We start from the raw sequence: 26,140 nt of genomic DNA, 5'->3' as shown, positions 1-26,140 counted from the left end.
TTCTTTGCCAATGTGAAGTAGGAATACAAATAAAATATGCTATATATGTGTGAGCTTTATTTAATCAACAAAAAGGTTATTAAGAAAATCAGTAAATATTAGTGCTGGCAATTGAAATCGTTGTTTTTGGATAGTCGGTTAACCGGTTTCGGCTAATTCGGTTTTTATAAAACCTTAAAAGCGGTTATTCGGTTATTCAAATATTCGGTTTTAACCACTATTCGGCTAACCCGTTTTATCTGAAATCGGTTTTTACGAAACCTGATTAGCCGGTTTTTGTCAGCATTAATAAATTTGCCATTAGGTGTGCAGTTCGATTCTTTTTTAATCTTTTGCACCTCTTTTGATTTTTATTTGCTTATCTTTCTTTTTTTATGTTTGTTTATTATTTTTTCCAGGTAGGAATCAGGAAGTGGAGTGGTCGGTTTGAAATTAAAAAATCTTATATATGTTAAAAGCCAAAAGCGTTGCGAGTATGAATTTTTTTTATGAGAGCTGAGAGCGTCAGTGATGATGCGCGTAGACTGGCTAGATGCGGAACTCGAGCTAGTGCGGAATGACTAGTATCGAGGTTTGATGCCACAGTCAACGCGGTTGGCGAGGCATATTGACAGTGTATGGTCTTTCATATTGGTTACATTTTTGTAAATATGTATATGTAAAACTAACTTTTTCAACATGTGCTTGTTGGATCCTTGACATGACTTATAAGTATGGGGTTCATTTATCTCGATCTAATGCTATTGAAGTCTATAGACCATCATTTTTAGGTTGAATCATTTACTGACGGTCGTTATACATCTGTACACATTACTTTGAGAGTCCGAGAATCGACGGTTACTTAGGCCCATAGCCAATATCACACACTTCCCCCTCTATATCTGAAACTATCCATATGATCACTTTGGGTCCCTGACAACTTTTGATCAGAATGTCGAGAACTATAACATATCACAATTCCAGCCAAATCTAGCGGGACCCAATTTCCATTCTTTTTGTGCGAGGTCCTTTGGTCGATTAAAATATTGTCATTTTCTTCTAAATTAAAAATTGACTGGTATATTTATGTTGTATTTATTAGACAACTAAAAATTATTAAGAACTTTTTTTAATCACAATGTTGGTGTCCATTTTTAAGCAGTCGTTACATACAATCAAATTTGATTATCACTGCAGGGATCACAGCAACTATTAAATATATAGTGAAAGACTTATGTATGTTTTTAAATCCATTTTATAAAAAATTTTATTCAATATATTCTTTCTAATAAATATTTTTAAAATCATAAAAAATGTGTATGTAGATATATAGAGTATTAGAAATTTTACGAGTCATCCATTTGTTCAGTTGATTGTTATTTGATAATCATTGAGAACTAAAGGTGTTCAAATTGTTCCGATTCATTCGATATGCTATAGTATATTATGTTACAATGACAGACGGCAGAAAGCATTAGTAGCCCACGGATATTTGCTGCTCGAGAGAGCGTAGCAAAGTGATGCCAACTGATAGCTAAGGGATACTAATGGGTTTTCTGCGTGTATGACACACATCTGTTTTTCGTCTAGCATTACACAAAACTAAAAATAGAATTTTGGTTTAAATTGTAATTTAATGAAAAATTATATAAAACGTCAAAGTATGCAAATGACAAGCAAAGGTGTCCAGATTGTGAAAAACTACAAAATCATGTTATAATAGTCCAGTCGATATCTGTTTTAAAAGTAGGTTGTATGGATGTTTCATATAGTAACGCTAATTTTTGTTGGAAATAGTTCTAAATATTATATAGAATGATAATTGCTATATGCGCCCACTGAAAAAGTTGTGCATAATTGTTAGCGCAAGAAAATGTGAAAAAAAAATGTAAAAAAAGCGCATTTTTCTCTTTTCTTTCATGTATAACATTAGAGAAAATAGTCAAAGGAAAAAAGTTTCATTTCGAGATTCTCTTCAAAATAAAAGTAGACCCGAAATTTTTATGTGCATTATTGTTGCTGCAATACAGTATAGACCGAACAAAAATTTGTGAAAAAAGATCGTTCTTTCATAAATTTATTTCGGACCTTGGCTTGACCTTGAGCAGCTATGTAAAAAGTATGGTTCTGAGTACTTCATGATAAGGTAGTATTGCAGAAATTTTTCCATCGAAATCGGTTGGGTAGATTCTGCACAATTGAATTAATTAAGAAAATGCAGAATTATACTTATTTTTCAATTCTCTCTCAAGGTAAAATCAATGATTATTTTGAGCTCCCAATTTTTATACATACCCTTTGGAGTCTCAACTATCAATCCCCATTTAAAAATTTTCGATTTTATCCATTTTAGCAACAATTAGAATTTTTTCAAAATTTCTTCAAAAAAGTACTTAAACATTTAGAGCTGAAGCTACCACATTTGCATATTCTTCAGATGTAATTATAGGATCAAATAGAGGAAGTATTAACGTACAAAATCCACATTTGATCTTTTGGATATGATAAATCGTCATAAAGATATGAAAGCTCAAAATTGAAGTGAGTTTACGGCAAAACAACAATATTGTACAATAACAATCAAAAGTGATTTTGATTGTTTGACGCAAAAACTTTATATCTATGAAAATTTGTATAAATTGGAAATGTATTTTAACTGTTCTGATGCAAAAAAAATGGATACATTTCACAGGAATTGAGCAGAGAATCAGAGTGAAGAGTGGGGCGGCTATGCGAGCGGAGAAGCATAATTCACTAGCGCAACTTTAATCGACTTTTTCTCAGCTTCTACAACAGATAGATTTTTTTTTTTAATCAATGATGGAAAGCGAGATCTATTTGAATATTTTAAATGGAAAATATTACTTTCGATCATATGTTTTGGGTTAATATGATTCATTTTCATATATGATAGGCGAAAAAAATCAGTAATTGATTGAAATTCATTTGAATATTTCCTGCACTTAAGAATTCACATCTCACATCATATTTGCTAGGTGGCCCAACAACTATTGAGAACTAAAAGTTTTCCAGAACACCGAGTACATTTAAGAATCGGTTTTTCATTGAAGTTCTCCTAACACTAATGTTTAGTAACATTAACAACTTATGTGGAATTTAATATTTACCATTCTATCAAAAAAAAATATGTTGATAAATATCAAATGCGGTACTACTTTGCCTATTTAAGTTTTTCTGTATATCTAACAGTTTCCAAAATCCCTGTTGTACAGCTTTAATTAAATGTATAACTCAGTAAGCACTAAAATAACAGAAATGATAAAATTAAGTAGCAGCAAATTAATTTTTTAGAGATTTCACACTCAGTGACAGCACTTTGTAAATAAGGACCAATTACAAATGGAAATGTTTTATCTTAATAATAAATTTCTCAATAGGTGAAGAGGTCACATTGTTGCAATTAATTTAGTTACATATCCCACTACAGAAACTAAAATACCATTCCTGGCAGCAGCTAAAAGGAAAACATCACTTATAGAGTCCTACTGAATTACAAAGGCAGAAGATTAACTAATCTACAGGCTGTAGAGTTCTAGAGTTACTAATTTCTACTGCATCCAGAGAAAATAAGATTGAATCAGTTTTATATGCAGTGTGACTGATTTTCACATTTTTGCACTGCCCTGCTCCTGCTACATGCAGTGAAGGGTACAAAATTGAAATATATACAACAGAATAACAATGTTTTATTGAATTTAAAAAAATTATATTTTTATGTAATAGGTACACATTTAAAACAAACAAAATTTTTAGGACTTATCAAAAATGCATAATTAAGTCAATTATTTTAATATATCAGCTAAAATCTTTGCACTCTTATTAGATTTATTAAATGAATTCTTCCAATCTTCCTTGTTTCGTTTATAAAGCAATAGATTGACTTTATTTGCTATTATTTTACCATGTTCGGAATTTGACCAAGAAGCATTTTTGTGAGATAGCTCATCCATTATTTGTAGTTTTGTCTTTAAATTTGCAATACTCCAAATGGCTTCAAAAGATCTTGAACCATATTTGGATGTCGCTAACTCTTGGTATGTCCCCATCATTTTTCTTACAAGTTTTTCTCTACTTTTTTCTCCCACAAATAATCCTTTTACAAATGAATCAGTAATATGACTTCCCATACTATTACAAAATAGATTTTTTAGATCCTGTTGTTCCATGTCTAGTATGCTGTTGACTATTTTTATGGGTTTATTAAAATCTAGTAATGATTCTAAGATTAACGTTCCATGAAGGCTTAACTTGTCTTTTTGCAAATTGTCGCTTGATATTTCTTTGACATTCTCAAATTTATTAAATCTACACATGCATATGACAAAGCATTTTTGTCTATCTTCTGGTTCAAAGCAATCAAAACTTTTCATTAAGTTTTGCACAAAACTTCCTTGTTTAGCAGTTAATCTTTTACAAGTTTGAGCTAATGCTAATATAACTCCAGAGTGGCCAGTTTCAATTATTTGTTGAAAATCATTTGCTAGTTCATCGAACATAGCCTCAAACTCAACCTTCTCTTTACAATGTTGTAATAATTTTTGTACTGAAAAATTTGTGCTTCTTGTCGTGGCTAATTTTACAAGTCTTCCAGCAAAACACGATGCATATATTTGAGTATATAGTTTTGGGGTTGAAATTTCTACTGATGTTTCTAATAACATTATAACTGATTTAGATAAAAATGCTTTTGGCAAGACTTTTTTGTCATAATCTTCCATATTTGTAGTAAACACTTCATTCAAAAGTTTCTTCAGATATTTTTTTAGCAACTTTAAATCAACATTAGTTAGACATTTTAACAGAATTTGCAAAAAACCGGATGTTAGTTCTGAATTACATAATTCATTAAACTGTGGCCAAAGAATCAGTCTTGTACCGTATTCTTTAACAATTTCCAGAAATTCTTCAGGGATAAATTGTTTCTCTTCAACTTTTATACCGACACCTTTAGTTATATTTTCTTGAGATAAGCCAAGCAGACTTAATAAACAAACTCTAATTACATGATTTGCATATGTATCCCACATATAGTCTTCTAAATTATTCAATAAGAACTTGGTTATCTTAATTACAGAATCTTTGAAGTACTGATTGGGTACTTCTAAATCATTATTGGCTTCTAAAGATTTTTTGCACGACTGTATAATTAATGCCTCTAACACATGACTGGCAAAACGGTCACTACAAAGTTTTCTCAAGTCAGAAGTAAATGTATCTATGAATTTCTTTAGAATATTTCTATTAGCAAAAGGAAGTAACATTTCAATTACACGGCAACCAACTTGGTTACAGCTGCAATCAAGTTCCTTGTTTTCAGTTTGTTCAAAAACGTTATTAATAAACATTATTTGGTCTTCCTCATTTTCAAAACCCTGCCTATAAGCTTCCATAATTCTTACGAAGTATTGGTATGTGTCAGCATCTAGTTCTGAACCTCTCCCATAAAAGCCTTTTTTTGCATATTTTCTAGCATTTTTCAGAAACGACTTTTTCCTTTTACGATTAGGTCTTCTATTTGTCAAGTCACCTGACATCTTTAGGTTATAATGATTATGGATTTACCTACAATAAATTTAAAACAGTTTAAAGTAAAGATTTTTTTACTCGAATATTAATACTTACCGTTTTTGAAAAAAAAAAATCAGCAAGACGGTTTTTCTTATCTTTTATAAATATAAAAACACATGGAACATACGTCACGTTGAATGTAAACAGCGCAGCAAAAATCTAACCTAATTTCTAAATATCTTCTTCTTCGTCTTTATGGCCTCAACCTTTGGGGGAATTCGTCAATTTTTTTCCTCCAAACATGGGGAATGCCATAAAAAATAAACTATTGAGTGCCCTAACATTTCAGTTCTATGGGTCATAGGTCATAAATAAATAAATTTAATGTTGGCTAGTCTGATGCAGATGTTTTATATCACACTTCATTCTTTTTGTAGTGTCTGTGTTGTGAAGTGGATTTTTCCAGTAACATTTATTCATAAAAATTCACATTTTTCAAAATTGAAGAAGGAAAATTGTTTATAATTAGATCACTCTAAGCTCGATTTCAGCTAAAACGCATTCGACCAATAATGAATAATCCAATATTATAATATTTCCATGGTAGTTGCACCAGACCAGCAAGGTCAATCAGTTTGACAGAATCAACCCAAAGATCGACATGATTTTCCTTATCCTAGTATATCGTCCATTATATTTTTATTATTCGATTGTTGTTAACGTATTGCAATAAAATGGCTGAGAGTAGAGTGATCGTGAACAGACCAAATTCTTCAAGTCCACCTCCAAATTGTGCTATTTGTTTGGGATCGTGTACAAATAAATGTTTTTCTGATTCATGTATGCACCAGTTTTGCTTCAAATGTCTTCTGGAATGGTCCAAAGTAAGTAATTTCTAACGAATACTGGGTCTGTTAACTATTGCATTGTATTTGTTCAGATTAAGGCAGAATGTCCATTGTGTAAGCAGCCATTCAGGAGGATAATACATAATGTTAAAAGCAATGATGAGTATGATGAACATGTTGTTGAAATTGCACCTCCAGAAGAAATTCATATTATTGACAATGAGGAGTTCTTGGTGTTACCACTTGGACTTGGCCAAGCTCATGCAAGGCATCAGTTCCATTTTAGGTGAGGATGAGACTACAATTTTTTATCAGAAAAATATTTTATCTTTTTATTCAGTCATCAGTACATATGTATATACAGATTTGCATATAAAATTAAAATATATTGCTTTTTAATTTGCATATTGATTATATAAATAAAATCAATAGATTAGTATATATTTTTTACATGTACTTGATGGATACAAGACAAAGTTAATGCAAATATGTAAATAGTGAAGTATATTAGATAAATACAATAGCAATTACAACTCTACACATCAATCATTTGTTATAAATTTAACAAGTTTTTTAAGTATTTAATAAATATTACTTTAATTTGGAAAATCGGCCAAGTCGCATTTGTCAAATATTTTGAAAACCAGTAATTTAAGCTGATTTTATTCAATAACAGATTTGCAGTGTATTGTTGTATTAATATTGTCTAATTTTGAGATTATTTGAAAATAATAGGATTTTTTGTATATTTTTATAGATTAGTATAAATTAACATAAAACTCTGACCCTGTCCTGTCTCAATAACACAAAGATATTTTCTGATTTCCTAGAAAACATTTGATAGAATTCTTTGAGATATCATTACACTTTAACCAACTAAACTGCTCTGCTATTGAAGATCTCAAGAGATTTTGTCACTATGGCAGTGACAATATATGCAACCACCACAATCAGAATTGTACTGAGAAAATTTTAGTTTTGTTTAAACAAGTATTAAAATTTAAAACATTTTGCAGCATATTTAAAGCTATTGGTTCTTTATGTATATTCTCTGTATCTAATAATAAATTATATTTGTCTATTGGTTAATCAGTATTGACTACTAATGTTCTTACTGAGATGCCATAGGTTTCTCGAGTATATATATTTTGGTTAATATGTCCTTTATATTTAACTAATTATACTGTGGTACTCTGCAAACTAAAGCCCTGTCCAGCATTAAATTACACCCTCAATATCTAGTAAACACCTAAGAAACCACTCTATTACTAGTTATTCTATTGACGAATAATTCATTGCGGACAGGCCTCTAGTCTACAGGGTAGTTGTGTCCTACAATATTGTTTAGTTTTTCACTTATTACAACTAATCTTACTGTCATAGTACCAGTAGGTAAGTAGGTTCTGTGTGTTGCTCTCTGTCAAAAGCAATGTTTTATGCTCTATTGATTGAGTAACAGTGACAATTAAGGTTTAACACTCTGTCCTTTGTACTCACCATAATATATTTACAATCTCATGTCCTATCAGCCCTACATTCGTAGCTGGTTGATACATAGTGTGGTTCTCATGTAGAATTTTAAGTAAATACTTTCGAAACAAATTATTGGTGGTACCATCCTTCATTGAAGAACTCGTATATTTGTTCGCAGATTTATAATATTTTCTGGAGATTTATTTGATTTTCTGAACCGAGATTAGGGATTTTATTTGCTACAGACTAAACGTGCACATTTCAAGTATTGTGACTTATAAAACAGTATTATATTAAGAATATGTGCAGCATAAACCATAGTTCTCTATTAACAGATTTCAGTTATCATTTTTATTCTCAGTTGTCAATTTTTTCTGAACATATCTGTCTCATAGGTACATTTAATTAATTGCAAACCATTTTGCAGGACAACATTTACTGTTGATACTCGGGGGGAACATGCTATTCAACAGATGTTGCTGACGCATCCTCTAACAAATGGAGGTCAAATTTCTATTGAGGGATACGCTCCCGGAAGGTAAATATATAAATTTAATAGAAAATAATACTAACATTGTAGTAAATAAATTAGCGGGCACAATATTTCTTGATAAGAATGTTGTGGTTCACTTATCAACTAAGTATTAATCATTATTAAAGACCACAAACCAAAAGAATTTGTGGTAATTTACCACGTAACTCTAAAAGGTTTTGACAATTGTCTAATTCGGGGGTGCTCAGTCATTTACTAAGGGCCAGTTATACTATACTGTTGAACAAAGGTTCAGTGCTGATCTTAATTTTAAAAGTATGTTTATGTTGTATTATTGAAGTTCCATTCTTGAACTGCCATTTATGAGAAATCAAGGATGTCGGTCAAAATGCATACCTATAAATTTACTTCTATTTTAAGGGTGTATTCATGTAGCAAATTTGTATTTAAGCTTTTGCTTTATCTTTAAAAAGTTAAAAGACTATAAGTTCTAAGAACCTTAGTTTCTCTCGGAGGTTTATTTAAAAAAATTGGTTAATTTTTATTTCTATAAAGTTACTGGATATGTGAATGCGCGTGATTGTCATGTTGCCATAATAATAATAAAATAATTACTATGTACATTTGGAAAAACTGGCTATTAGTCATTTGAATCGAGTAAATATATTTTATAAGGTTCTGTATGAACGATAACTTTATTTTCTTAAAGGAATCCACACACACCTTATGGAAATTGGTCTTTTTTGAAACTTCCTGAAAAATTGATATTTTGATATTCTGTATGTTATTATAATTGTCGTACACATGGCATAATGTAGGTACATATTTTTTATTACAGTTCTAAGAAATTTTTAAAATGTTTAAAACAATTATTCTACTACTAAAATGAGGTTAGGATACAGAGAAAAACGTCATGTTGCTCTTCCGTTTTGGAATATCAGTAATACCAACAATTGATTACTGTCAGATTAACTGAACAAGTACATTAAAACGATGGTACAACTGGACCTCAGATCCCCTTAACAAAATTATGACAGCGGATAATGACTAAAGTTCTCCTAATCTAACGGAAATCAAATACACACTTCTTGATTGTTCCATTTTTGATGCTGAGGGTATGTTGGGAGAAATAATTATATAAAATATTGTTTTAATTATTTTTGTTTGAGACATTTTATAGTACTTTTTTTCTAATCTAACTGGGTATTTTTGTAACTTGATATTAGAACAACTGTTCAAAATTTTATGCACCAACACTTGAAAAACTAATGTAAACACTATCGCAAAATATACTAAAATCAGATTTCAGTATTCGGAATCGCCTGGGGCCACGTCGTGGAGAGAGAGCGCATTGTGTACAGAGTACAATGTGAATGACGCTAGACGTAATGGTCGTAAATACTACAACTTCAATAATTCTTTTCTCGGAAACTATAAGGACTACAAAAATCTTTTTAACAATATTGACTCCATTTTTCATGATGCATTTATTCACAAATTTTTTTGGATAAGTTCACCCTGTACTTCCTAACCTTTCAGAACTAACATGGACTTTCACTATATAGAGGCTAACATCGGTTAATTTTTTTTTTTTTAAGAATTTTATTCATGGTTTTATGCCAACAGGCAAACAGTTATGGCACATTATGATTTAAAATGGGTATTTTTATTATACAGGATATGTTGAAATATGATCCCACAAATGTAGGGGCACCAGAAAATAAAATTATATTTCCTATGAACCTATTTATTGTCATTTGTTTTGAGGTGCAGGGTGTTAGAAATTATTCTTTGAAATCAAAAAACAACATATTGCATTGAAATTTGGTTTTTGAGGCTGCTAAGTAGGTACCTATGTCATGGTTAAGTTTCGATTATCTCATAGATGTCGCTATTTGCAAACTTTCTCAATGATATTTTAGAGTATAACTTCTTTAGAGTTAGGTTTCTTGTATTGTATATTTCACATTAGAATGTAAAATTTTGTTTTACACAAAAGCTACTCTTGTTGAATTGCTGGAATTTTTTGAGAAAAAATGTAATTAACTATGCAATATTCAATAAATTTCCATTCATAAATATAGGGTATCCCCAATCCAAAGTAATCTAAAGATGAAAGAGCTTATTCCTCAGGTTATTCTAAGAAAAAATAAAAGGACATAGGTTCTAAAATGTTCCATTTCTAACATAGAGAGCATTAAAAATTTTAATTTTCAAACTTTCAGTAGCACACTTATCACAAGCTGCTTCTTTTACACCTATGTTTCCAGCATGAGTATACAATATACAATTTGAAAAAGGATGTCAAAACTGTTATTTCCTCATCTATCTTATTTTCAGACTCCGTATCAGTTGCAAACTCATCCAAAAACTTTCCAGAGATTTTTGTTCTTTTTAGAAATTAAAGATTGTGCCTAATCGTAAAAAAATATACTATTAAGTTAAAATGACTGCTTGAATTTGAATATACCAAAAACTACAGAAATTTTAAAATACCTTAAAACATGAAGCTACTAAGCGTCAAAATTTTGTTTGGTAGACAATGGCAATTTTCGGACTACTGGTTCTGTGAAACCGACCACATATTAACTCAATAATTTTTAAAGATAAACATTGATTACTTATTTTGAATTTTGCTTCGTATTATATGTATCCATTGTACTACATTGCATATATTTCATTAGTTGTCATTTGAAAGAAATTAACATTGTAGGAAACTGAAAAATAAGTGTTGATATTTGCTCACGAAAGTGGTGTGATGCACACAGGGTGTTCAAACTGTTAAATCGCTTCCTCTATTGCGCTGGAGTGATAATGAGTGACGAACTAAAAAACGATTTAAGGAATTTCTATTGCGTTCATTACCAATTGCGAATCATTACCTTAACATCTAGCACCAGTGTCGTAAGAAAGTAAATCAGAATATGAGAATAATCCTGTTCATATGCTCTGATTTAAAAAAATATTGCACCAGAAATAAAAGTAATTTCAAAAGAAATTGTGGACTAGTTATCAATAATTTTCATTTCCAATCTGAAGATTTATTTTTCATAAAATAAAAGAACGTAGAAAGAAACCTCTTGTATTTCATTTATACCAACATCAAAGTGCTGATATTATTTTTAGACACTGTACATCTGGAGAAAAATATAAAAATCTAATTTATATGAATATTTAATGCATCCAAACTCAGAAATTCCTTGCATATTCTGTACACACAATGTCATACATTTTCAAATAAAAATGTATGACATTTAAAAAGATAATTAACAATGCCCACATTTCTTTAAAAATGCTCTAGAACTAAAGGAAATATGAAATGAAATTCAGTTTAATCTGTAATTAACAAACATATTGAAAATTTGTTTTCTTGCAAAAACTACAACTCTTATTTTAAAATAGAATTGATTGAAAATGGGATACACTACACAATTTCCATAACCATGGGTTGGTACATGCTAAGAGATCAACCATCATTTGTTATAAATTATTGCGGCACTATCTTTAGAAGTTCAAGTTTCTTCAGTCATCCTGTTTCTGTTAAAAAAATATATACCTTTTAACAACATAAGTTTAAAATAAATAAAAATCTTAGATCCGACACAAAAAAAAAACTGAAGTTGTGAATGGAAATGGTTTTTTTCCAGGAGTATGTACCATAGGAGACGCCGTGAAAACAATACATCGACTAGTTTCCGAAGATCCATATACACAAGGAATCTATGGGTTAGCGCACCTCCTGATGTTACAGGTAGATACAGAGACGTCTCGCCTTCATTTTTCAGGTCAGTATTTTTGCTTTATAGACAGGTTTTTGTAAATTTCATCTTTAAATTTTATAACATGTTCGAATTTTTTGAAATCCAAGCTCATTCCAAATGGAAAAAAGAAGGAAGCTAAATAAAATAAAGCTACTTTATCACTATCTTATTTATTTTATAACCTACGCTATCTTGTTCTGTGTATTTAATGTCACTATTAGTTCCAGTGTCGCAAACTAGAATATCTAAAACATTTTTTTGAAGTTAGACATAATGGTTGTTAACTTACGAAGGAAGAAAACTAATAATTTCCAAGGATTCGATTTACAGATTTTTATGATTTTTTTCACGGATCTATGGATGTGTGTATCCACAAAGTTAACATCGATCATAACATAACAATGCTTAAAACACAACCCCAAATTTCTATTTTGCTAATCTTGTAGATAAATTCACATTAATTCTCATTAAAAATATACGGGGTGCCCTAAGTACGGTCCATAACTTAAGGACACAATTTCTTGAAGAAAAAAAATTCCTATAAACATGTGACCGAAAACGCTTATATTCCGAGATGCAGGATGTTGAAAATTTAAAAAAATATTAGTATTTGTAATAAAGCACCCTGCAACTGTCCTTATGGAAAACTGGTCCTGGTTGAATGGTATGAAACTTTGCCGAATGATAGTCCTCAATGTGTCGATCAAAAAAGTCCATGGTCTGAAAAACTACTGTTCTGAAGCTACAGCCTTCTGAAGTTATCGAATCTACGTTCTCGATGATCATCAAGTTAAGTTTTCTTAAGGTTCTTCAGCTATTTTCTGAAGACTGAGGAATGATGCAGATATGCTGATGACCGATAAGTGTTCAGCATGCGTAAAAACATAAGATGTCGCTCAAGCAGTACGTGTTACTATCGCTGTTCTGCAGTAGGTACTTCACCGATTTTCTGAAGACTGAAGGTTGATTTTGACCATGGATTCGCATTCAGCATAAGAAAATACATCAAGAAACAGCCAGCTTGGTCACTTTATAAAGATATGTATGCTTTTACTCACCCGTGAATCATTGGACTTGATGGTCATCGAGCACGTTGATTTGATAACTTCAGAAGGCTGTAGCTTCAGAACAGTAGTTTTTCAGACATTGGTCCCATGAACTTTTTTGATCAACACATTGAGGACTATCATTCGGCAAAGTTTTGTGCCATTCGACCGGGACTGGTTTTCCATAAGGATAGTTGCGGAGTCCTTTGGAACAGTCATTGTTAGGTTCTTAAAATTTGGCAAAAAATGTAGAACGCCAATGGATTTTTTAAAATTTGTATTATTTTTGGACTCGCTTAACATTTTACAACAAAAACAGTGTCTTGAATTTTTTTTCTAATACCTAATAGGCATCTATTCTTAGAAAAAAAAACTTATTTATTTAATTCAGCGGCAAAAAAAAAGAGATATGCTTTTTTTGGTTGTCTTAGTTACTTGTTTGGTACAGAGATTGTTGGCATTTTGTTAGTTATAAGTGGTCTAGCAAAACTATGGATTAGATAATAAAATTCGAAAATGACGAATTTAAGTGTACACAACAAAATCTCCTTATATAAATTATAAATTTTTGAACAAGATTATTACGTAAATGATAGTCTCTGCAGCGGTTGAGACACAATTTTATAGTTACTAGTGTAATAACAAATAAAGATTTATTAATATTCAGTAATGGAGTATGTACATAATAACATAATTATTGTATTCTGTCTAACAATATGAAGTAAATTAAACACCAGACAACCCATAAACAACCTCTATTTCACTGTGACCTTATATTTTTAAAAACTTAGATAAAATTCATAATTTAAGTGTGAACAGATTAGCTAATCTTAAATTAAGGAAAGGAAGTAAGATTATGTTAGATTACCTAAAATTTGCTGTAATAGGAAGACGGCTAGTATTGATTGAGAAAAAATTAATATTGCTTTTAACATTATCAATGTGAAGCTGTTATTGGAGGTGCTGATTGATTTTCTTCTTTGTTTTTGTTACTTCTTTTTTAACATGAATTTTTTATATATATTTCTATAATAAATTGCGTTGGATCTCAATTAATAATAGCGATAATGATGTAAACAAACAAACACTGTATGTGTGGACAGCTATAAATTTGATTTTATTTTATCTTTGCCATTCAGTTGTCAAATATCTAATGGACATTTTTGGTATAATGTTGATCAGAGAAGCAAATGGAAGACTAGAACTTATTTGTTATAGTAACTCATCTTAGCGTCGGGTATTTTCATGTTCTTCATTTATTAGTTCTTAATTTCATTTTTACTGTTGTTACTTACAGTTACCTTAATTTTTATTTTGGGTGTTACAGGAGTTGTCCAGGCGCAAGAACCAGATTAGTACCATGGTTAAACCGTGAGCTGAATGCCTTACTTTACGAAAATACTCAATTAGTGATGCGTCTCGTTGATATCATTATGGATCACTTACTTAGGCATCATATATGCAGCCGTACATTCCGTAATTTGCTCTACGAGTATCTAGATAATAAAACAGACCATTTTGTCCACGAGTTCTATAACTTCATGAGGTCCCCTTTTGATATGATTGGCTATGATCGACACATTATCTATACCGAGAGACCCCAGTCCCCTGCACCGTACATAGACGTATCTGATAATGATAACGACAGCGACGTTATAATAGTAGGCACAACTAATCCAGAGGAACCAGTCGTGATAGATTTAGTGAATACTGATTCCGATGAACCAATTTTGGTGTCGCAAGAAGAGCCACAATTGCCTTTGCCGATTCCCGCAGAAAGGTACCCCGAGCCAGAATGTAGAACACCAGTTTTGCCCTTGAAGCTTCGTCTTAAACATAAGAGGCAGTCGAGGGAGAAGGAGAAAGAGAAGAAGAGGCAGAGGAGGAGGTTACATCGTCATAGGTCTAGATCGTCCAGTTCTTCGTCTAGTTCCAGTAGTGAAAACGATTATTCCAAAAGTTCTTATGAAAGGTAAGATGCCATTCAAAGAAAATCCATATATGTATTTTAGGTAGAAATGCAGATGTAGTTCAAATGTATATAAATTTTAAATATCTAAACAAAATATATATATATATAGGGTGTTCTAAACAAAAAGTAGGTTAAGCTTTGGAAGAAAATTATTTTGTGTGCGTTATTCTGGTTGTATGATGAATTGTATTGCAAAACTACTCATTTGCTATTGGTGAGACATAACCTACAAGGAGTGTTACGTCTTAAATGTCCCAGCTACTGACAGAGAGCGACCTCAGCTGTTAACTAGATATCGCTAGGTGTCATTCAACTAAAGCCTCATCCAGCTTTAATCTGCAGAGTAGTTGTTTCCCACAATATAATTCGGTAAATACGCACCCAGTAGTTCAAATCAAAGCAAATAGTAATATTAAAAATGTTTGAATATTTTGTATTACCTTAAGTAATAAAAGGAAATGGAAATTTCAAAGCTAACTTGGATATTAGGAGTTATGCAGAAATATAATCCCATTGGTAGCATATTAAGAACATTTTTGTAAAGTTTGTGCGTCACTCAAGATAAATTTTTAAATTAAACGAATGAGAACATCAAATGTCTAAAAAGTGAAAAAAAAATACACAAAAATATGCTTGGCCTACAGAAAAACACAATCTCTTAATTTAATTTTGATGTGTGAGAATAAAAAAAAACATTAGGTGCCAAATCAGGACTGTGCGGCGGATGACTCATCAATTCGACTTTCTCAGTTCTCAAAAAGTTTCTTGTTTGAGCCGATGTGTGAGCCGATGTGTGACAGCTCGCATTGTCCTAGTGCAGACTGATGCGTCTAAGGTGGTTGGTTTCACTTATGTTTCCAAAGACTTCTAGCAAGCAAATGGTTGTATTCAAAATTGACTGTCCCACGTCCAGTTTTTTTGAAAAAATAGGTTACGATATCATACGTTTTTTGAAGCACCACCAATTGTATTTCTTGAGCATTTCTCTCGACGAATAGATATAGCCCCTTTCGAGCGTTAATGTGTGACTGCATCAATGTTTTCTGGAACAACAACCGATTTTGGATGACCTTCATGAAATTCAGTGAGCGAACCACGGCCATGATTGAATTCCGTATACAATCGATATACAGTGGCTTTTGTTGGTGCTTCATTGCTATAAGTCGAATTAAGTACATCGATACACTGTTGTTGAGATAATACATGTCAAAAGTTGTAAAAAATAGTCACATATAAATGTGCACCACTTAATCAAATTTTTTGGCCGAGATGAATTTTTCGAGTTACTAAGCAAAATAAATAGTTCATCAAAATGTTCTGAGAAGTATATTGACAAAAAGTCTAACTTTATAATAGGGGCGTTGATTGCCAGATGGCAGCACCAAGATTGTCCATTCCCGAAATAAAAAAGGCAACCCTCGACGTTCTGAGAAGTATATTGACAAAAAGTCGTATTTTATAATAAGGACGTTGATTGTCAGATAGCAGCTCCGAGATCGTATATTCCCAAAATATAAATGGCAACCCTCATATTTTCATGATTTTGTAAAAATGTATTCTGTATTCTGTTTATTTTAAAACAATTACATCATGTAAAACATAAACTCTCGGGTCTTTCTTTGTTCTCCTTTGCGCTTGATGAAAATTCTCTAAAAATAGATTCAGCTCATTTTACAACATTACACATATACCAAAAACAAAGAGACAATTGAATTCTGCACCCCAAGTTTTTCCGTTCGTGCCGTGTTTTTTTTTATCAAAATTATTCTAAAAATGTTCCAGCATAGCACAAATCTGTTAGATTTCAACTGAATTCAGCTCAAGAATAAAATTGTATCTTGTATCTTGAAAAATAGGTGCCTAAATGAAAAATAAAAATTCCCATTATTTTTGTCCAAAGAATCTTGAATCTATATTTTTGTAAACACCCTGTAAGTAGAAAATAAAATTTTTGAAATATGGGAGACTATTTTTTAGACACTCAATTTTCAGCTATGGGAAATAAATCATGTATTCTTATTCAATGTTTAATTTTTTTCCAACTATTGTTATACAGGGTGTTCTGAAAGTCCATCAGAAAACTCCGGGAGGTGATTCTACGGATTAAAATAATAACAGTATGTAATGAAAATTTTTTTCGAATTGTCAAAGTTGTAGCTTGTCAAAGTCCAATTTTTGTTTATATTTCTATTTAAATAACTTATTTAATTCCAGTTCGATTAGTCTCTCATTTGGCACACTCACTAAGTAGATGAAGATATTGGATCAGTCGGAGAAAAGTTTCATTATGCACTGCCAGAGGGCACTTTACCTATAACTCAAAATATATGTTTTGTACATAGCTTTTTTTTCTCTTGCTAGACATCACAGAAATGTGAACATTATTGAAAAGAGAAACAATATCAGAAAAAATTTGTACTCTTTGTTCAAACTGACAAATGTAACAGTTTACCAGTAAATCGATATTAATAATATGTTATTAAACATCAAATTTTTGACGTAGGTCTAAATATGCTTCGTTTCCAAGATACAGAGTGTTTAAATTTTAATTTTTTATTCATTTTTATTAATTCAAAGAATTTTAAAGATATTAACTCGAAATTTGAAAAACGCTTTGGAGGGATAAATGAGCATTTTTTGGGGGCGATCCAAATATTTCTACTTGCACCAGTAGCGTTTGTGCGAGAACGCCTCTTTTTTTTATTAAAAAAAATGGTACACCGCTGAGTTTTTTCGTTTTGATATTTTTTTAGAAATCTGCCATCAATTCTGAATAAAATTGGTCTCTTCAATTTTTTTCATAGGATGCACAGTTTCTTGAGAAAAAAATAAACGTATTTTATTACAAGTTGTGTATTTTTAATTTCTATTGATACATTATCTAGTAGGTTGCTGTCAATATCTTTAAAACTCTGAAATAATTAAAAAAATAATTAAAAAATTAAAATTTAAACACTATATCTCGGAAATGAAGCATATTTCAATCTAAGTTTATATGAACTTTTTTTCACAAAATAACTTCGGCAACCACCCCCTAAAATATTTAGCACTTATTTACAAATACCCTGTATAAGTTATTTAAATAGAAAAATAAAAAATATGAACCCTGACAAGCTGTAACTTGTAAACAATTGACAATTCGAAAAAATTTTCATATATACTGCTATTATTTAATCCGTAGAATCACCCAGTTTCCTGACGAACTTACAGAACACCCTGTGTATAAGTAGTAAATCTTGACTGATGTTAATTAATATTGTGCAGGTATAAAAGGCGAAAGAAGCACAGAAAATTGTCTAAACGGAAAGCCAGCTCTTCATTGAGCGAAAGTGACTTAAATGTTGAGAATACAAATTCGGAAGGAGATGACAATTTACCACTTTCTGCTTTCATGAGTAAAAAAAGGAATATGAAGAAATTTAAGAAACAGGACCGACCCTATAAAAATTCCAAACATAACACTCATCCTACCGTGTCATATTCTGCCAAAGATTATTCGAGAAAAGAGGCTGACCGCGTGCCACAAGTTGAATTTGAGAACCCAAACTTGCCGAGTTGCTCAAAGTATTCCTCAGATTCCTCTTCCACCCAACAATCGAGAAGATCCAGATCAAGCAAGTCTTCTATCGTAGACAGGAATAAAGAACAAACTGTAGAAAATGGCCACGCCCATGAGGACTCCTCTTGCTCGGCAAATCTACCAACTTGTTCGAAGTATACTTTTTCTCCATATACTTCTTCTCAAGAGGGTTCCAACAGTTCCAATTTAAATATAACAAAATCGGAGGTGGATACAAGTAACGACGAAGACTACCCTTTAACCCATCTTGTTAAAAGCGAGGTGAGAGAAGTGCGGCCAGATGAGAAGAATGAGGGGCCTAGTGTAAGTAGTGGCGGCAGTAACGGACGATTAAGAAATATTTTAATAAAAAAAGAAGAGTCTAGTAATACGTGGTATTCTTATCCCTGTAATTATGACACCGATTCCTCAGAAAATTAATATTAATTATTTTTTGTCTAATATACATTTCTTTTACTTTAAGTTGTACAGTTATTTATCAGAATAATTTTATATATTGTTAAATGATATTTTATAATTCCTTGAAATTCTGTAGTGTCAATAAAAGTAATCATGACTCATTATTTGGTTTTTGTTTTCTATATCCATTATCCAGTGGCGGCTCTAGACTTCCATACCAGGGAGGCGGAAAAATTTAGGTACAAAGTATTTAAAAAAATTAAATATAATTGGGCAGTTTTATTTTAAGCGCTATTGAAATATAGGGAAAATGTGTTCATTATTTTTTATACTTCTTTTATCCGAAATTTTTCAATTACTTTTGTATTAAAGTTTGGTATTTCTCGCACCATTGATTTTTCAATAAATAGCATTACTGATCTTTTAAAAAACACAAGAAGCAATACGTAAGTAAGAAAATTTTACACCACTCCTGAACAAATTATGTTTAATAAGAAAAAAAGCTGTTAATGGTTACTATTTGCTTACGGTTGGACTAAACAGCCCAAACTGCATAGTATGTGCTACTCCCACTTGATTTTTTACTGCTGCGTGACGGTAACCATGACCACTGCTGTAAACACTTTACAAATGCAAGGGTGAGCTACGCGTAGCTCACATATACAGGGTGTCCCGAAATCAATGCAACAAAATTTGGTCACATTCTTAAGACGAATTTAGGGGACCCGTATTTTTTATTTTTGCAAGTGCCCCCTATTTCAGAGTTACAGCCCCCTGAAATCCGCCCCTAAGAATAATCTTTTTCTTAATCTCAGAACCCTGTTGTATGAGAATCACTAATATTGGTACACAGGAGTTTTACGACATGTTTAAGGCTATCGTTTGTCTTATTGTCTTTGGAGCCAAAAAAATTTGGTCGCAAATTAAAATTTAAACATTAGTTCGCTAGAAAGACATTAAATTTAAAAACTTTTTTCGTAAAACGCAATGTTAACACAAAAACATTGCGTTTTACGAAAGAAATATCAAGAGACAAAAAGTTAAATTCAATGACTTTCTAACTAATAATTTTTAAGAAATTTAAATTTGCGACTAAATTTTTTTGGTTCCAAAGACAAGGGGGTCCACGAAAAAGTGTCTTAAGGGGATTCCCTGCCAAAAAGCATAGGGCTATCAGAATCCCCTGTGTACCAAATTTAGCGATTCTCGTAAACAAGGTTCTGAGATATAAAAGATTATTCTTAGGGGCAGATTTCAGGGGCTGTAACTCCGAAAGAGGGGTCTCTTGACAAAAAAAAAATACGGGTCCCCTAAATTTGTCCTAAGAATCTATGACCAAATTTTGTTGCATTAATTTCGGGATACCCTGTACAGGCTGTTACGAATTCGCTTCTAACTACAGGGATCTCGGAAACGGTAAATTTTGAAAATCCATTTTTGTTTCATTTCAGCCTTGTTTGAGGTGCTGTTGAAAAAAAATGAACACTTTCTCTTTCTGCCCTCTATCGAATGGCATAATCAATTTTTATCTGTAACGTAACTTAATTTTTTTAAATACGACCGGAATTTTTATTAAATTTTTTGCAAGCCTTCATGACATCCAATACTGTACTGCCTCAACCCAAACCAGATTCAGACGTTTTGTCTCGAAAAATTCAGCTTCAATGTATTTGTTCCAAATTTATCTATTTTTTTTTGATTTTTGTTTATTGAATTATTGTACACTCTAAGTGTCCTTAGACTCTATGAAATCCACCTAGTTATTTAAACTATTACCATCACACGTTACAATAAAACATTATTAGAGTTTTAATCTCCATCACCTGATCATACATAATTCGATAAGTTGTTGCGTCAAAATTATAACATGATTACAATTTTAATTTCATTATGACAAATTAATTCTTAAAAATGGATATGAACAACCAAAACTCCAAATGAATATTATACTTTAAAAAATTACAATAAATGTTCAAAAATGTTTTCATTTTGGCAAATGTTGAAAATGAAGATCAACATAATATGATCGGAATTTATTATACCTGTAACCGCAACTGTGAAAAAGTATGTCAGATATATGAATATCCTGAAAAAAATTAGATCAAAATTTGTCTGAATTTTTTCGAACTCTAATAATGTTTCATTGTAACGTGTGATGGTAATAGTTTAAATAACTAGGTGGATTTCATAGGGCCTAACGACACTTAGAGTGTACGATAATTCAATAAACATAGAAATTTAAAATAAAAAATTGGAAGAATACATTGAAGATGAATTTTTCGAGACAAAACGTCTGAATCTGGTTCGGGCTGAGTACAGTATTGGGAGTCATGAAGGCTTGCAAAAATGTAATCAAATTTCCAGGGTTTTATTTAAAAAAATGAAGTTGATGATGGTCCTGGAGAGACAAAATGTTGCATATAAAAAATGATTATGCTATTCGATAGAGGGCAAAAAGTTGCCATGAAAAAGTGTTCTTTTTTTTCAATATTACCTCAAGGCTGAAATTAAATAAAAACGGATTTCCAAATTTTCGTTATTTTTTTTCAAATATTGCGAAAACTAATCATGTTAGACTTGATTTTTTAGAAGCATAGTGCTGGTCCCTGATTATGCAACTTTGCCCCCATTTAAGCTACTTCGTATCTCTTACCGTTTCCGTGATCCTTCCAGTGAGAAGCGAATTTGTAACAGCCTGTATAGAGTTTTTCAAAAGAATTTGGCAAGTCGAGTTACATTGACTGCACATTAGAAATTTAATATTTCGTTTTTAATGTGTTAATAAGGCTAATCTATTTAATTAACCAGATAACATTGTAAACTAAATTTTAAATTAAATTTTTTTACTATGAAATTTCCAGGGCGCAACCCCAGAGCCCCCTCGCACCCGCCATTATCAAATTTTTATTTTTGAGAAAAAAATGTTAGTGGCAAATAAATTTGAAACTACATATTTTATCAGTGAGATCACAATATACTAATCGAATTTATTTGAATACTGTGATTCAATTCAACCGTTTCCGCTCATCAATTTCAGTATTTGTTCGGTTTTCAAACTTAAAAAGTCTTATTACCTTAATTACTTTATTAATCGACAAGTCTTGGCTTTGTATTGAAATTATTACATACTGTTGGGCTTCAATTTCGCTGCTGAACAATCTTGATCTCAACTGATAGGGCTGAAGAAGACTACGACCAGTCACACTGTGGCCGTGTTCAGCGAACGATCAAACTTCTTTAGTCAAACAATTCGCTGAACAGCCTTTAGTAACTGTATTAAAACCTGCCCAATATTCCCAATTGCTGAACACACCCTGTATAACCAACTGATCAGCTGACATATTTCTTGTTTTTGAATACAAATCATAAAATAGTTGATTATAAGTCCTGAGCTCACATAAGTTAAACAAATTGTTTACATACACACAGAGTTCACATATACAATTTCTGCAATAAATTTTTTATTAGCTGATACTACATACATAAACCTACATTTTTTAAAGGCATGTTTAATTACATAATACAAACAAATTACAAAGATGTATCATTCAAGGTGGTCCTAAACTGTTTGGACATTTTAGGGCTGATAGTGCGTTAAAAAAAAGGTACCTTTTTTCGACAATAGTGAATAAGGGAAAAAGCTTTTTAAAAGGGTATTATTATTTTGCAAATTTAGATATACTTACAGGATGAAATTCAAATTAACATATGAAAGTTTAATTTCTCAATGTCGTTCATATATGCATTTTGAACAATTTCTATAAAACTAGTACTTCAGTTGTCGTTTAAGAAATTTTAAATTTGCAGATAAATTATTTTAAAATTTTTTGATAGGATTGTAAAATATTTTATATAAGTTTATATGCCGTTAAACTTGGCCTTCGGTCTCATTTCACAATTTCTAAAATTACTTTCTCTCTCAGTTTGATACTACATTGAATGTCAAAAAGCTGATATAACGACTAAAAAAAATAATTCATGCAAATTTTCCACCTTAGAATAAAGGGCGAGCTTATTTTATAGAAACGGTTCGAAATGTATGACATTCCAAAGCACATGCGATCGATATTATGAAATTTTACAAATGCATACGATGTATTCGAATAAACTGGTACAATTTATCAAAATTAAACTTAAGACCATACTCTACCGTGTCTATTAAATTTAATAATATTTGTGTTGTTGCCACTGTTTTACATCGCCTTTCTAAACCTTACTGACAGAGTTTAATAAAAAAAAATAAAGTATTCAAAACAAATATTTATTTGAAACGAAAAATTACAAATATTTCAATTACAAATTATTTTACTTGGTAGGATGAAAGAAATTCAACACAAAAAGAACTTGTCAAGAACGGAGTCATTATGTACTAGTAATACTTTGGCCTTTTGATTTATGTTTCTCACGGCGACTGTAAAATAGAGTATATAATATTAAGATATTCTAACTGAAAAAAAAATGATAAAACCATAAAGTTACCTTCTTCCTAATCACTAACTAAAAGTATTTCGCATTTAAAATGAAAATATACAAGGAATGGTGATACAGTACTGAACTACCAAGTTGAAAGTAAAATTAGTACTGTACCTACTTGTTTCAATTTCAACTCAATAGTTCTTAAAATTACTTTCTACAGATAAATTTAAAAATAAAATATTTACACACTCAACGAAGATCGATTATTGGCCCAAAACTGATGTGCCGAGAAGGCCAAAGTTATAAGGTACAACAGTGCAGCAATCCAGCAATTGTATGCATTCTAAAAAAAAATTTCCAATTTAAAAACTACTTTAGTGCATATGTAAATTACTTATTAGTAGCACTTTTTTAAATTATTTCATTCATTTTATTGGGTACTGCTACCAAGTACACTGAAAAAATTATTAAAAAAACTCCTTGTGTCAATTTGATTAGTGACCTAAATCATTTCTATAAGAGTTTTGAGAATAAAAAGAGGTTTTCAAAACATTAGCAACTTGGTGTTATAGTGAACTTACTCTATCAGTCCGATACTTGTGCTTAAACAAAACTAAATTTATAAAATTAATCCATTTATTGATCGTTTTGGGATGCCCGGTTATTTAAGATGAATTCATCTGTTTTCGTCCAGTTAAATAGAACCATAACATATTATAAAGTGCCATAACAAAGGGCGAACATAAGTGAACTCCTATTTAAAATCTTTTTCTTTTCCAATACTTTGGTTCAGTCAGCAACTTCATCTTTAAACATTTTATTTTATAAGTTAAAAGTACGTGAGCATGGTATCGTTCAGACAGTACTTTTTTCAGTTGCTCTGTATTGTAACCATAGATTTGACAATATACTATGGATGGAATGTAAAGAAAGAGGGTAGGGCCAAAATGTAAAATGAGATGAAACTTGCCTCGTGTCACGTGATTTGAATGGAATTGGAATTTGCAAGCTTAGAAGGCGCAATTTCTCATATCTATTACGTGATATCAAGTGTTATTGTATATACAGATTTGACAGTATTTTTTTTAATTGTTGTGTTACTACCAAAAAAGAATCAATTTCCTAATCATAAATAGTTTCTTTTAAAATCAATGTCACGCAGTTTGTATCATAGGTCACATGCCTTAGGGCAAATCGTTTCCGCTTTTGCTATTCATGTTGCAACGGCTATAAGGCACAGAAAGTCGACTTTGGTTTCATCCATAATATACTGCCAAATCTATGGTTGTAACTTTCAACTCAAAAACTAGTCTTTACCTGATGATAACCTTTATCAACCTCTGCATAAAATGCACTTAAATCACCATGAAATTCCACAGACGGGATATCTTCTGACAGGGCAACTGCACCGATGTAGTAAAAGACCCCCATTAGAGCCTGGAAAGGAAAATTATATATAAAATCTTTCAAGTTAAAAAAAGTTAGATACTTACAAGTTGTATAACACCCCACACACTAATTATTAGGCCACAAAGGGACAATTTTGGACCACACACAGGCATTTTTAAATAAATTTATAAATATAATACAAATTATGTCGCCCCAGTGCTGGGTTATTTTATCATCATATGACCTGAGACCTAAGAGAACATGAATCACGTGATATATCTTGTGACATATGTCAAATCTGACTGCGTTCAGTAGTATAGATCTTACGGAATGGGTTCAGAATTTCCTACAGTAAATTAAACCGGTTACAGGTATGACGTAAAAAGTAAACAAAAACCAACATGTAACTTTACACAATATGCTCATAAAACGTAGGACTTTACGTAAGATGTTGAAAATTTCAGTAAGGATGAATTCTTACGTTTGCCATAAAAATGACAACCAATAAGAATTGTTCTCGCAAGGCAAGGTCTTCTTTTGATTAAATGACCTTGTGCAGATTCACGACATCAAAACCGCGCGCCATTATTCCATGGCTAGAAATTGGCCTCAATGATTTGGGATCGAGGGGGATTATCCCTCTTTATCCTGCCTCATCTCGTGTAGGCCTGGACAGCCTTCGTAGGTGGGCCCCATCCGTCGTCTACCCCGACCGCAAATGCGGCCGGTGTAGGCGCTTTGTGGGACCTCCTTTTGTCCTGGCTGGGCCCCGCCGGCTAGGGCCCTTTCTTCTGGCGCTCTTCTTGCTTCGCCGGCTCGTCTGTGTAAACCCCGGGGGTGGTGTCATGTTCACGGCCTACTGATGAAAATGCTCACCAACCAATATCCCATATCCTTCACCAAACTCATAAAATCCTACCTACACCACCGCGCCATTATTCCATGGCTAGAAATTGGCCTCAATGATTTGGGATCGAGGGGGATTATCCCTCTTTATCCTGCCTCATCTCGTGTAGGCCTGGACAGCCTTCGTAGGTGGGCCCCATCCGTCGTCTACCCCGACCGCAAATGCGGCCGGTGTAGGCGCTTTGTGGGACCTCCTTTTGTCCTGGCTGGGCCCCGCCGGCTAGGGCCCTTTCTTCTGGCGCTCTTCTTGCTTCGCCGGCTCGTCTGTGTAAACCCCGGGGGTTGTGTCATATTTATGTGTGGTATGGTTGGGTAGGGCAGTGCGGCTATTCAGCCTGGGATGTGCTTT

General features: G+C 32.0%; 3 protein-coding genes across 3 annotated transcripts; 1 reads left to right on the top strand and 2 right to left on the bottom strand.

The window, feature by feature from the left end:
* Positions 1-3,729: 3,729 nt before the first annotated feature.
* Positions 3,730-5,719, bottom strand: LOC108909759 (nucleolar protein 9). The gene is made up of 2 exons (XM_018714170.1): positions 5,623-5,719; positions 3,730-5,562 (listed from the first exon to the last, which is right to left on the bottom strand). The coding sequence occupies exon 2, from the start codon at positions 5,532-5,534 to the stop codon at positions 3,783-3,785; it is 1,752 nt and encodes a 583-aa protein (XP_018569686.1). The 5' UTR covers positions 5,535-5,562; positions 5,623-5,719; the 3' UTR covers positions 3,730-3,782.
* Positions 5,720-5,925: 206 nt separating this feature from the next.
* Positions 5,926-19,241, top strand: LOC108909772 (E3 ubiquitin-protein ligase Topors). Its single transcript, XM_018714193.1, has 6 exons — positions 5,926-6,392; positions 6,449-6,642; positions 8,257-8,367; positions 11,970-12,107; positions 14,457-15,101; positions 18,366-19,241. Exons 1-6 carry the CDS (start codon positions 6,243-6,245, stop codon positions 19,099-19,101), a joined length of 1,974 nt encoding a protein of 657 aa, XP_018569709.1. The 5' UTR covers positions 5,926-6,242; the 3' UTR covers positions 19,102-19,241.
* A 4,084-nt stretch (positions 19,242-23,325) lies between these two features.
* LOC108909757 (ribonuclease kappa-like) lies at positions 23,326-25,156 on the bottom strand. The gene is made up of 3 exons (XM_018714169.1): positions 24,990-25,156; positions 24,814-24,933; positions 23,326-23,839 (listed from the first exon to the last, which is right to left on the bottom strand). The coding sequence occupies exons 1-3, from the start codon at positions 25,056-25,058 to the stop codon at positions 23,738-23,740; spliced, it is 291 nt and encodes a 96-aa protein (XP_018569685.1). The 5' UTR covers positions 25,059-25,156; the 3' UTR covers positions 23,326-23,737.
* Positions 25,157-26,140: the final 984 nt, after the last annotated feature.

The sequence above is a fragment of the Anoplophora glabripennis genome, unplaced genomic scaffold (genome assembly GCF_000390285.2).
Source record: "Anoplophora glabripennis isolate ALB-LARVAE unplaced genomic scaffold, Agla_2.0 scaffold492, whole genome shotgun sequence".
In the NCBI taxonomy this organism is placed as follows: Eukaryota; Metazoa; Arthropoda; class Insecta; order Coleoptera; family Cerambycidae; genus Anoplophora; species Anoplophora glabripennis.
The sequence above is the reverse complement of the archived record's forward strand: the minus strand, read 5'-3'. Positions and strand labels throughout refer to the sequence as shown.

Bases quoted from the DNA above. Each gene is read 5' to 3' on its own strand.
- LOC108909772 (XM_018714193.1), top strand. From the start codon at position 6,243: ATGGCTGAGAGTAGAGTGATCGTGAACAGACCAAATTCTTCAAGTCCA. The intron at 6,393-6,448 runs GTAAGTAATTTC...GTATTTGTTCAG, and splicing joins GTCTTCTGGAATGGTCCAAA to ATTAAGGCAGAATGTCCATT. The intron at 6,643-8,256 runs GTGAGGATGAGA...ACCATTTTGCAG, and splicing joins AGGCATCAGTTCCATTTTAG to GACAACATTTACTGTTGATA.
- LOC108909757 (XM_018714169.1), bottom strand. From the start codon at position 25,058: ATGCCTGTGTGTGGTCCAAAATTGTCCCTTTGTGGCCTAATAATTAGT. The intron at 24,934-24,989 runs GTAAGTATCTAA...TTTCCTTTCCAG, and splicing joins TGTGGGGTGTTATACAACTT to GCTCTAATGGGGGTCTTTTA. The intron at 23,840-24,813 runs GTAAAGACTAGT...ATTTTTTTTTAG, and splicing joins TTGATAAAGGTTATCATCAG to AATGCATACAATTGCTGGAT.
- LOC108909759 (XM_018714170.1), bottom strand. From the start codon at position 5,534: ATGTCAGGTGACTTGACAAATAGAAGACCTAATCGTAAAAGGAAAAAG.